The sequence below is a fragment of the Cebidichthys violaceus genome, unplaced genomic scaffold (genome assembly GCF_023349555.1).
Source record: "Cebidichthys violaceus isolate CVI_PGR_0920_01 unplaced genomic scaffold, fCebVio1.0.p SCAF_13, whole genome shotgun sequence".
Classification (NCBI taxonomy): domain Eukaryota; kingdom Metazoa; phylum Chordata; class Actinopteri; order Perciformes; family Stichaeidae; genus Cebidichthys; species Cebidichthys violaceus.
Window position 1 is genome coordinate 3191256 of NW_027176296.1, and position 12973 is coordinate 3204228.

Below are 12973 nucleotides of genomic sequence, written 5' to 3' on the forward strand. Positions count from 1 at the left end.
AATATGTGTTTAGTCACACTCAGAATAGTCCACTCCTGAACTGGCTACTGGCTCCATGTGAACAAACATTTTGGGAAAAAAAAGAAATGAACAGCATCGCTAGTCAGTGCACACTGGCCCTTTCTATCTCTCCAATTCCAACAGCCAGGTTCACAGTGTATGACACACCCATGGGTCTAATGGAATAAGTTAACAACAGATATCAATGCATGTTCTTGGTCTTCAGCATAAAAGCTTCCTTCTCTCGGATGCAACCACTGCAGGTTTGACAGCAAACTCATTGTCTGAAGCAGTACATATTCAAAACTATCCAAAATGTACTATATTTGTCTCAAAAAGTCAGCAAAGGAAAACATCAGTTTGTATGTACTGTGTGGGTGTCTCACAGGTGAGATACATGTTTTTCTGCTTTTTCATGACATGATGGAAAAGAAATACCAGTTTGTGGCTGCTGTGTAAAAGATAACATGATGGATAGAAGTGGTTTCTCTGCTTGCACCCCCGCAGCAGCCAACACATAGTTCAAGTCACTAGTGAAGCTGAACAGATGCCTGGCAAACTCTGGTTTTTCCATCCCAACACTGATTTCTCCACTCAGACACCCGGGAGTCTTTGGCCAGACTGATAATCACCAAAAAAAGAGACTGACTGACTGACTGACTGACTCACTCACTCACTCACTCACACACTCACACACTCACACACTCACACACACACACACACACACACACACACACACACACACACACACACACACACACGGAATCTGTCCATGTTGCCAACTATTCAGTTACTAAAATATAGAACACCACACACAGACATATACGTATATCTAAACGCTGTTCTACAGCTGGTTGGATCAACACAATGAACCTTGGTCCAAATCCTCCCTTTTGTGGTAAGTAATATTCTGATCTTCTATTTATTGAGAATACACTGTGGTCAGAATGCAGTCACTGTGATAAATATTCATGAATCAATCAAAAGTTTGGAGCTTGAATCAAACACGTCCTGATTGCCGGCGGACTGCTGTTGAGGCCTCAGCCACACATTCACAGACGCCAGCGCTTCACAAAGTCACCTCTGAGCCAAGACCGCCTCCCTTCCACAACCTGCTGCTGTCTCGTCCCAGCCCACAAATCACTGCAGTGACCTATTAGCAGCCTCCTCCTCTCCTGCAGCCGTTTAATTGTTAATCAGGGCGAGAGCTATATTGGTGTGTTACGCCACAGCGTGCCCCAACATTCCTGTAGTGCGCTATCCGCTCATTTTCAGTCATGCAGAAGGCCTTTGGCACAGCCAAGTGCCACACTGTCTGGGCAAAGTACAGCACTGCACACTAGGTTAGGGAAGCAGCATGTTGGCTCGGCAGGTGTGTGCAGAGGAGTAGGTGATGGTGATCATTTACATTTATTAAAGACCGTGTCATTTCTCTTTAGTCACAATCTACATTTTCTTCAAGCCAGCATATATTTATTTACGATGTCTACGTCTACTTTGTCTGATCCTGCGTTACTTCCTGTCCCACTCCCAGTCACTTTGCCAATAGGATAACAGCAAAAAACGACCCTCGACATCAAACATATAAATCTGACTTGGAGGCGAACAAACTGCCTGCCTCTGAGCAAAAGCCAGCCTGACAATCCCAATCCAAAGACATAGCTCATTCTCCCTCCGTCTAAGACCCTTCAATCCCCTTACTATCAGCTGCAGATGACAATAACATCGTCTGTGATTCCCATCTAACTCACAAACATTGGGGTTTAAGCTGGACTGTCCCCACATGCTGCTGTGTTTTTGGCTAATTCTGTCAATTTCTCTCAATAAGTTGGAAAGGGAAGATAAAACAAATCACAGTATGAATGAACCAGAAGCGTAGCGATCATTACCAGCGCCATCACACATTTACACACCGATACCTCTAATCACAACCAAGCCAACAGGTTTCATCTCCAAGGCCATCTAAGGGGGGACTGTGTTTGCGCCTGCTGTGTTGTAATCTAATCATCACAGTCACAATGGAATGAGGAGGTTTCAGTGTCACCTTCTAACATCGTGCTGGGAGACACGGGGAAGTTCTCAAAAAAAAAAAAATGACGATTGGATAACCATTGTGTCCCAAATTCCCAAGACTTCGCCATTGTGTGGACTCAAATCTTGTCTGGCCTCAAAAGTGGGGTTAAACTGGGCGCACAGGATGAACACGTCAACCGGGTCATTATGGAGCATCATCACCCCCTTAATTACGAGTAATTGCTGTCCCAGTCTTCCCAAACTCATCTGCGACACAGAGAATCATTATCAAAAAGAATATACTGTATTTGCTGGCAGTCCTGTAAAGCGAGCTGTCAAACAAACCCCATTATGATCTGGTAATATGAGATGGAATGTGAGATGAGCACAAATACAGACACTAGATGAAAAGAATGTATACGTCTAGATAACACTGGGAACTGCACTCAGACTCCTAAATATCTGGATGGGTCGTATGCTGAGGACACATTTATCAACAGGAATTAAAGGTACGCTATACGAGATTGAGAGCATTGCCTCTCAACGGCTCTCAACTTGGAGACGGATAAGATGGCGGCTTGCAGCTAACGGTGCTATCAGCATTAACAGTGCAAGCAAAGGTAAAAGTGGTGACAGAGGTAACAGTGTTTACCTGAGGAGGAACCGGCAGATGGGTGCTACGTTTCTACAATCATGCCGTCGGTCAGGATGGGATTTTCAAATGTAACGGGCGTAGGAGCTCGGATAACACAACACACACACACACACACACACACACACACACACACACACACACACACACACACACACACACACACACACACACACACACACACACACACACACACAAACAAAGGAGTGAGTTCATCCTCTGATCATTAAGACATGACCGTACTTTGAGGAGTATACGTTCTTCTTTTAGTTTAAAGCATTTGGGTTCTTTTAATTTCCCCTTTAAGAAGCTTTAATATTGTTAAAATGATCTTATCTCACTCTGTTGGACCGAATCCTAAATATTACGCATCATGTTGTTCCAGCTCTGATTTTCACTCATTTTTTCATAATCAAATTAAACATTGATAAATTCAAAGACTAGAAATAATGAGTCCTTCTTTCAGAATTGTTCCTTGGAACAGCAGTGCTGTGAGTCCGATCAGTTTAAGGATAAAGAGGCTGGAGATAGGATCTCTTCTTGCTCCTGAGGGCAGTTCAGGGCCTCTGATCGCTCTGCAGTTGGGCAACTGTAGTGAGAGCTGTGGCAGGAGCCAGAGATCTCTGGAGGCCATCAGAGTCTAGCCCAAATGGCAGCCACAGAAGTCTCCCTTTAATACCTGCAAAAGGTGGCGTGTCTCTCTTTTTTTAGAAAAGCAAACAGACCACAACAGGAAAATAAAATATTTGCCAGGCTAAATGATGGGCGAGCTTGGGACATACGCAGCAGCCTGAGCAAGGAGAACAGTTGGTGACTGTGGAACCTCTTCTAACCCAATGGATGCATTGTGCCAGAGGCTGTCAGGAGGAGGGTGTGTGATGCTGGAATGTGCAGGAATGTTATTTATTTTCACAAACACCACCAAGTGCCCCCATACTAACACACACGTGAGGGCTCCTGCACGTACGCGCGCACACACACACACACACACACACACACACACACACACACACACACACACACACACACACACACACACACACACACACACACACACACACACACACACACACACACACACACACACACGATTCAGATACTAATGTGCATATGTACACACTGACTGGTCTGATGTGCTCTCATCGGGCTGGCCAATGGGAGTGCTCCAGCACTGCCTCTCCTTACCTGTGGTAACATCAGAGCTCTCAGCCTTGATGTGCTGCCATATACTTAGTTCATAAAGACGTCAACATGCTACGGAGAGGAGGACGGGATAAAGATCTGTTAAAACATTCATGAGAGCTTTGGTTTCTGCTTTGTTGTGAAGAGGAAAAAAACTAAATGAGCCACTTTTTCTCCAAACAGATGTTTGAGAAATCATAATTCTTTTTGCAAAGGATTAGTAATATGTTTTACAGCTGGGCGAGACTCTGTGTGTGTGTGTAGGGTTGTGTCATGCTCATGTCTAGACAGGAGCGTACACTTCTATGGAGGATCGCATCAGCTCTGATTCAGAAAACCATTTGCCCAGCAGCAGACAGCAACAAGGACCATGAACTTCCCACCACTTCTGAGGGGTGGAAGCTGTGTGTCATCGCCCTGGCATTTGGAGCTGGTCTGAGATTAGCAACAGTGGAAGTCGACCGGGTCTCAGGTTAATGTAAGGAGACGGTGCCAGCTTCCCAAGTGAGCTTCAAACGTCAAATGTCACTCTCTTGCTCACATGTAGGTAAAAAGTCCAATAGTGCTCAACCACAGCCTGGGTTAATTATTTGTACATACTAACTAACATGAAGTCACCGCTGTATGATTGCCACTGAAACTGCAAGTGTCCTGAAGTTGACCCTGACCATGCTGTTGAGGGACGGATGCAGAAAGACAATTTCCTTGCAGAAATATCTTTGTTGCAGTCACACATCTTATCGTACGCCTGCATGTTGAATGAAGTGTTTGTAAAGCTCAAGTTCTACTCTATTCATCTGTCGGAAGTCCAAGATAATCGTCAGCATAAAAGGAGATTGTTAAGTTTTTTTCTTCCACACAAAACATGTAAACAAATACCTGCAGTAATACTAATGAATAGATCAATTCATATCAAGGGGGTTTCCAACTCCTTTTAAGGAGCTTTGAATACAAATATGGGGGCTCTTCATACTACAAAATACAAACTGGTGCGATGGCAAATACTCGCCAGGCACATCAAACTCCTCAGAGACAAATATAGCACAGTCTGAATCAGCAAATTAGACTTTGTTCCCAGCTCTCCTGCTTTATCCGTCTCTTGGATTGTTCCCACGCGTAGTGCTCAACATCGTCGCAGCCAAAAGATGGATCTCATGGGAAAAGCTGCTCTGGAAATTCGTATGATTGTAGAGCGAATGACAAAGATTTTGAAAGTATATCGAGATCGAGGAATGTAAGAATGTAAAAGCACACTGAATATATTATCTGACTGCACTATTAAGTAAATCTTGAGTAAGTCACTCTCATCTAACAAGTGTGATGAAACCTAAAATTGACAAACATTTTGCCCAAAAATAACACTGCTCACAGAGGAGCTTTAAAAACCAAAGCGTGGCTGAAGACATCTGTAGAGTCAACCTGCTGGGCCTTGATCTACCTACAACTAAAACTAATATCAACAACATAGTATTCTGTGACATGTGTGTGATACACGGACGCAGACGCATGTTACATCACACTGCTGCAGGTTACTGCGGACAGGACTGAAAACTGAAATAAAGCTTAAGCTTGTATATTATTTAGAAAGAGTCTGACTGATATGATCAGCAGGCCACTATTATTGGACAGTATTGGCTTATCGATCAGTATATGGCATATGAATACATGGCAGATATGTGGCGCATTCACATTTTTTCTGCATTTTATTGTTTAACTCAATTATTTTTGCTTTAACGTGTACATATTGTTGTTCAACTGTAAAACACCCTGCTGAATAATAGCCAAATTATAGCTATTCTCCTGGAGTTGGCTTTTCATTGTTATTGCACAATATTTAACTCTTAAATATCAATATTGGGACCTGAAAATATATTTGTTTATATGGTTCAACTGCAGTGGAGTTGTAAATACCAAACAACAGGCCTATGTCTATGTCCCCTGTACTATGGTGGTTATATTTAAGGAGTGAGGTACTGGCACATGTGTACATGCCCAAATATTGAAAGTAGAAATACTAGTGGCTACACTACTGAATCCCTTCAGTTGTTTCCTACATGTGTGCAGCAGACCTCCCATCACTCTGCATCACGTTGCTGGGCAGCAGCAACAGCTGATGAAGATTGTAGCAGGTAAAGTGGAGCAAAGCAGCGAGATTAACAATTCCCCACTGAGTGCGCAGCAGTAGTGCTCCGTTGAGTCTGTTACTTCACATGCAGACCCCCTCCCCCCTTACCTTCTGATATGCCAGTTGAAGATAGTTGTAGGGGATCCTCCGATGGAAGTCCTGCACTACATCCTCGCTGACTTTATGCACGGACTGAGCACCAATTGTCTCCTCGATGCACGCGTTCATGCACGCCGCTCTTCGGAGCACCACGTCGGTGAAGCGCAGGTCCGAGAAGGTTTCATCAAAGGGATGCTGGTCCTGGCACCTCAACCGGCACCGGACTTTGGTGCGCCGGACTTCTTTGTAGCTGCTGAGCGCTCCCTCCATGTAGCGCACCACATTAGTATAGTCGCTGTTGTAAAACGCCTGCACCGCGCTGTCATATAACAGGTCGTACGGCTCCAGGAAGGCTGTTGAAGATGACAACGCGACAGTGAGGAGGACTACGGAGAAGATAGCAGCCGGTGAAAAGTTTCCATCCATCCTCTGCTTCGGTTCAGACGGTGAGGAGCGACAGGAGCAGACTGTCAGTCACAACTACGATCAGCTTAGACTCGTTTGTGAGTCCATTTAAAAGCTCCTCGCGGAGATAACGCAGGACGGCACCGGACCAGGGCGGAAATAATGTTGCTTTAGTCGGGGACACACATTTTGGTATGACCCCTCTCTGGCTCCTCTGACTCCTCCCCTCCAAGACGGGAATGGTCCGGAGCACAATCACGGCTTCCCTTTCAGGCTGCTGGAGCAGCCGAGCGGGGGACCCACGAGGGTCCTTCAGGGAGTCCCGTGAGTCGCCACAAACACGAACGCGAAATACTTTGATTCCACGTCATTTCAACACATCATTTTTTTTTGTACTTGTTGAAAAACACTTAAGTTGTTGTTTCCTAGACACACGTTCAGTCTCCAAAGTTTCCGCTGCAGATCTGAGGGAACTTTAAAAATAAAAAGTGCTTGATCAAGTGACTATAAAAATGCCTGAAAAAGAAAATGTCCTTTACTAAACAAACGGGCACCAAAAGCTTAAAACAGAGGTCACTATATAGACCAAGCAAACAGCAATACATACAATTAAATATGTGAATATTTAAAACGATTTAGATTAGATTTAGATTGAGATATTAATTATGAATATAGCTGTGCATTTGCAATGTGTTTTCCAAGAAAATGTCGCAATGATAATAAGTCAACTTTGTAATTAGTCTTATGTTCTTTTATGGGAATTAATTTACAACATCTGCCCAAACTAAGACTACTGATGAAAAATAGCCTCTTGTTTATTGACGTGCATTGTCCCTGTTAAATAAATAGCCTAATACAAGTAAGTTGTTTAAAAATGTCCCACTCGCAATCTTTTATAGTGAGATACGCATGTACAAATACTTGCTGCCTTGTGTTCTGGATATTTTGTTTGTTTAGGGGGTTCAGTGTGAGAGTCGAGACGCAGTCAGACACAATCCATTTAAAGGAGACTGTCTCCCTCTGGAGGTTATTCCAGCTACAAGCAGTTTAATCACTTTTAAAAACCAACCTCTCAACTCTTCATTGAGACAAACAGAAAGTGAATTTTTAATATATAAACAATACATGGGCAACTGTTAATCCATTACTTTTTGAAGACACTACAGAGGTGACAGGTATATAGTCAAGCCGGTTAAAGTACTCCAGGGAACCATAAAGGTATAAAAACTAATTGGACAATCCGTGTTTTTTTATGTTGTATGTTTCAGTGACCAGGTATGATTCAGTGGAAAAGGTGCAGCAGCGTATAATAGGCACAAATAAAACACATTAAAACAAAAGAAACCTCAATATGAGTGTCTCTGTGTCCAAAAGTCCAAGACACCTACAAGGAATGGAAAAAAATAACAGGAATGTCTTAATGCAATGCAATACAACAAGCACAACAGACTGTACCACAGGCGTTTCTGTTAATATGTCCACTCATGTAAGACTACAGAATAAACTGTTGCTGTAATGAAGTTACTACAAGAAACACAGTAATGTATTTTGGATGGAGAGTCTGATTTATAAATCTCAGTGTACTAACTCCGGCTAAGTATAAAAACTATAAAGCAGTGCAGTTTTATCAAAGAGCCACTTGAAAGGTAGATGTGTAGAAGATACAAAATGAAAACAAGTCAAAACTTCAACATATAAAATTATTTTTTTTGAGGTTCACTAAAATGGTGAAATGTCAATGTGTTTTATTGCAAAGAATGATAAATAACAGCAGGTATTTTGCATAGCTTCACTGCTACAAGACACCCATCAGGCAGCTTTCTATTTTCTACCATTTGACTCTCCCTCTGAGGCTTCAGGAAGAATCTGGGCAGCAGTTTGCCAGTCCCATGAGAGATTCCTGATTAGTTTACATCTGCGGAAGACACAACAGTCTCCTGCTGTTAGTTGTGTTTCTACTGAAAAAATGAGGTTGTTTGACCCTGTCCAGGATGACTTCCCCACATTTCAAATCATTCTGCAATTAATATTGTATAATCAAAGAGCCACTGACGCACAATGGGTTTCTGGTTTACACTGGGAAAACAATTAATTGTCCATACAGAATTACGTGTTTCTCACTATTTATTTAACAACAACAAAAACAAGTGAACACATGAGAGAACAAACAAACTCATCTCGCTGCCTCTCCTGCTCTGTTAAAAAAACCATAGGCCCACCCCGGTGCATGCTGGTCCTGTACCTGCCTACTTCTATAACCGCAGGTGCCTACAGTGTTACCCAATTCATTCAACAAACAAACAAACCAAAAAAACTAAGTATACTTAAACAACAACAACAAATAACTAAACAATACTGCATATGAATAAAATAACTAAATATTAACATCAAATAAATAGCTTCAACAAATATCTTTAGAGGAATTCACTTGAATTAAGTAATTCTGTCTAAATGTGACCCCAATTTGAGGTAAAACTCTTACACCAACTCTGCCAGTAAACACAGAATTTATGGGGTGAAACGACAGCAGATATGAGAGGAAGGAAACTGTTTCAGTGTCCGGAAAGCTCATTACTGGAGAACCGTCTGCCAGGCAACAGGATCCGCTTTGTCACAGCAAACAGCAACGTCTTCCTGAACTACACAATGTCAATGAACTAAATCAAATTTGATCAACAAAGTACATTTAACTAATTACGGTACTTATTCTACTATTCAATTTTAGGTACTTGTACTTCATTTTAGTATTTCCATTTATTGCTACTTTATAAATTTGAACTACATTTCAGAAAGATATTGTACTTTTTACTTGATGATATAGAAATTATATTGAATTATAGGTTATATATTATCTTTAAATGGGCCATTCTGCATAAAGAGTAGGCTACTTTTACTTTTTGTACTTTAAGTATATTTTCATGCTAATACTTAATACTGCAGTTTTATGTAAGTAACAGAGTATTTCTACAGTGTGGTACAGTAAATCTTCATCACTATAGTATAAAAAGTAATTTAAGTAAGAAAAAAAATCAACCTTAACACTGTATGCAATAAAATAGAACGTAACGTAAGCCAGAGTGAAGAACACAAAAATATTTTATTTTTATTTTTAAAACGTCTTTCAAACGGCCACAGAATGTGCTACATAACATAACAAAATTACATGAAAATACAGCAAGACAATATAAAAACTAACGAAAAACATTGCACAAACAAATCTATATTAACACCAGTGTGAATCTGAAGTGGAACGAAGTGTAAAAACTTTGGTTCTACACTGCAAACTATTGAAACAAGTGTTCTTCATCGGTGGTTGTGAAGAGGAACTTCGTGAATTTAAATGACACAAACAGACTGACGAAGTTCAGGAATATAGACCTGGAAGTTAGCGTCGCACTGGTTACCTCCACACAAAGCCAATGGGATTTTTCATGGTTTTAGGTCTCATTCCTGCAGCATATTGATTACTTCATATGATAATTGTATTTTTTCAATCAATTAAAAATGTAATCCTTACTTTTAATTCTTTCAATGGAAAAATAAAAAACTGCTGACAGCAGCAGAAACTACTGCAATGACTGACAACATCTAAGTGACAACCAAACAAGTGTTGTGCTGAAACAGAAGAATTCAAGCTACTGTATAAAATGGGATTCAGAGTCAGAACAAACAGCTTGATCCTGTTTGTAATCCTGACCCTGGTTACTAACTTGATGTTCAGCAGGTAGTATTTATAATCCTACAGTTTGTCGTCATCGTAACACAACCTGCTCCTGTTGGTAAATTCAGCGCTGACTGTATCAACGGCTGCTCTCCTCCACTAAACGTAGTTGGACTTCGGGTGGGTGGTGGAGAGGAGGTGGTTGGAGCTGATGGACACGGTGGACTGCGACCGCGAGCATCTCCGACAGCTCAGGAAAGCACCACCAGCCATAGTGAGGAGGCCGCCAGCCCAGCTGACAAACACAGCATTACCGAACTCAAAGCTGCAGAGAAAAACACACGCATTTAGATGCACAATTACTGTATGTACAGAATCAATGTGTGTGTGTGTGTGCGTGTGTGTGTGTGTGTGTGTACCTCTGCAGGAGATTAGATTCATTGAAGATCTGAACAATCATTTTGACGTACCAGGAGGTTATGATGAGGGTTAATAAACCTGAACAAAGAAAACACATCATATTGTTTATTAAAAAAGTTTTAAATGCTGCTAATCTTTTTTTTTTTAAGACTACTTTTACTAAGGTTTTTTTCTATTTTTAGGGACTGATTGAATATTTTTAATGGTGAAAAAACAACTGCAGACATCACAGATGTAAGATAGATGTAAGAGGATCTTCCTTTATGACTGCTCAATATGATCCACTATTTTCCTTTTACTCATATAATTTCATGGTTTGAATTATGAAAAGATGAAGGTAATATCTTTAGACTGACCTAATATATAAGCTCACTGCACTAATGTGCTGATGACATTTCTGTCCATATTGCTGCAGAAACTGGGTGTTCTCTCTGGTCTGGCTGGCGATGCTTAATCGTCTCATCATCGTTATTGTTTTGGACTGGTCTTATGGTTTCAAAAGGCCCTTGGGTTGTTTTTAAATAATCTTAGTTTGCATTACAGTTGTTTATGGGATGTAATCTTTTACATGATTGTATTAGAAATGTTATTCACAATTGTATAATCGCTTAACTGTTTAGTTCTTGTTTTGTGGGGTACGTTTTTGTGTTATCTTATTGTGTTGTTTGCCTGTAACTCTGTTACTGCTGCCTATTTTGGCCAAGAGAAAAACATTTTTAAATCTTAGTGAGGTATTCCTAGTTAAATAAAAGTTGAATAAAAAAAATGGGATGAATTGGAACATTATTAGCACATTATATTTGACAAATTATCCTGAGTGACTTTGAAAGCCTGTAAGGTTCTGCTGCCGCGGAACACACCTGCAACCATGAACATGATTCCTCCAACCATAGCTGTTGTGGATTTGCTCTCAGTTTTGCCGTCCATGAAGCGGGTGCACTTCATTCCCACTGTGGACACCAACAGCGCCACAGTGGAGAGGAAGATGCTGATTAGCATCACAGCTCTGGTAGCCTGGACCTCAGCTAGAGGAGCAGAAGTGGGAATGTAGGTACATTTAAACAGCAAACTTCTCATTGATACAGTCTGATCTCTGCTTTCTATAAGACATTGCATATTACTCATATTGCTTCTTTCTGTAAATAAATGTATTACAGTTGTACTAGGCATAACCTTTAGACTTTGTCAACAACACAAAAGAAAATAAAGCTAAAATAAAGAGAACAATTCCACAGTCCTAACCTCTTCCCTGTATGAATATCTGACATACCATGAAGTTAGATGAGGTCAATCCAAAGAGCTTGTACAACAAAGACGCACTTCTGTCTAATTATAGTAGCTTCTTGACAGTGGAAGGTATCTCAACAAGCAGCGTCTGGTTTTTAGAGGAGATGCAGATGCGATAAAATAACTTACTTGGCAGCTTCAGGAGGTACTGGTGAAATTCACAGGTTGTTCTCACGTTGCCACTGCAGCTCATCCACAAGCCCTCAAAGACGCGGTAAGTCTTGCCCTGGTACTGCTTCTTCCATTCGACCATCAAAGTAGCGCCGACAGTCGCGGCGAGACCGACCAGTGAGAGGAAGAAACCGAGGAGCTGCAGTCCCGAGCTGGCCATCGTATCCAGATAACAGCAGAGAAATTAATTTAAAAAGTCCGAGAACTTGGTTGGAAACTTAGCAGAGACAAAAATCTCTAAGCGATGAGAGGTCTCCAAAAGTTGATTTCCCTCCTGGTGCCTCCTCGCAGCCTTGCAGACCGTTATACGCGCGCTTCTCTGCAACCTCTATTTAAAGTCCAAGGCGCGTGACGCATGTGGGGTCTTTACTCCATCTGCAGTGGATGATGGGAAGAGTTTTTTTCTGCTTCTGTCTTATCAGACCAGTTAATAAATTACGGTAAATACTTATTTTTTAAAGAAGAAGGAAAACAAATCTGGTCTGTAAAATGAAGTTGCTTTACTTTATTTGTCACGATAAGAGATAGAACAGAGGACTCCAGGTCACACATTTGTCAACCATGACACAATTAATTCCAAGACTTATTTCCATTCTGGCCCCTGATGTAAATATAGCATTGATTCAGTCTCTACTACTATCAAATACATACAACACATACAAAATGTAAATTAAAATCACTCCAAATCAGGATTTTAAGGATATGCAAATATATGAATTGCGCACAAATTCACTAAATTGACGAGCTGACACTTCCAAAATTCCCATAAGACACGATTCAACTTCAGTTAAATACAGTTTACTGCAGCCAAGAAGCAACACTTGCGATGCAATGTAATGTTAATCCTCACAATTGTATCAATTGGAGTAAGCTTGGATTGCAAGGCTAGTGTGTGCATTTAAGTGCACAGTACGTTAAGTCAAATAACTCACTTCAGCTTCATGCAACAAGAGTTTAT

General features: G+C 41.1%; 2 protein-coding genes across 2 annotated transcripts in view; both read right to left on the bottom strand.

The window, feature by feature from the left end:
* Positions 1–6658, bottom strand: part of p3h2 (prolyl 3-hydroxylase 2) — a 59456-nt gene extending 52798 nt beyond the window's left edge. The window contains exon 1 of the mRNA XM_068707390.1: positions 6081–6658. Coding sequence (XP_068563491.1) covers positions 6081–6497 — 417 coding nt within the window. The 5' untranslated portion in view covers positions 6498–6658. The remainder of the gene's footprint in view (positions 1–6080) is intronic.
* A 3467-nt stretch (positions 6659–10125) lies between these two features.
* LOC137870294 (claudin-19-like) lies at positions 10126–12323 on the bottom strand. Its single transcript, XM_068707395.1, has 4 exons — positions 11974–12323; positions 11418–11582; positions 10557–10635; positions 10126–10462 (listed from the first exon to the last, which is right to left on the bottom strand). The coding sequence occupies exons 1-4, from the start codon at positions 12173–12175 to the stop codon at positions 10297–10299; spliced, it is 612 nt and encodes a 203-aa protein (XP_068563496.1). The 5' UTR covers positions 12176–12323; the 3' UTR covers positions 10126–10296.
* Positions 12324–12973: the final 650 nt, after the last annotated feature.

What these genes read in the sequence shown, in the direction of transcription:
- LOC137870294 (XM_068707395.1), bottom strand. Translation starts at nt 12,175, where the DNA reads ATGGCCAGCTCGGGACTGCAGCTCCTCGGTTTCTTCCTCTCACTGGTC. An exon ending in GTACCTCCTGAAGCTGCCAA is followed by an intron (nt 11,583 to 11,973) that starts GTAAGTTATTTT and finishes CTGCTCCTCTAG; the next exon opens with CTGAGGTCCAGGCTACCAGA. An exon ending in AATCATGTTCATGGTTGCAG is followed by an intron (nt 10,636 to 11,417) that starts GTGTGTTCCGCG and finishes TTCTTTGTTCAG; the next exon opens with GTTTATTAACCCTCATCATA.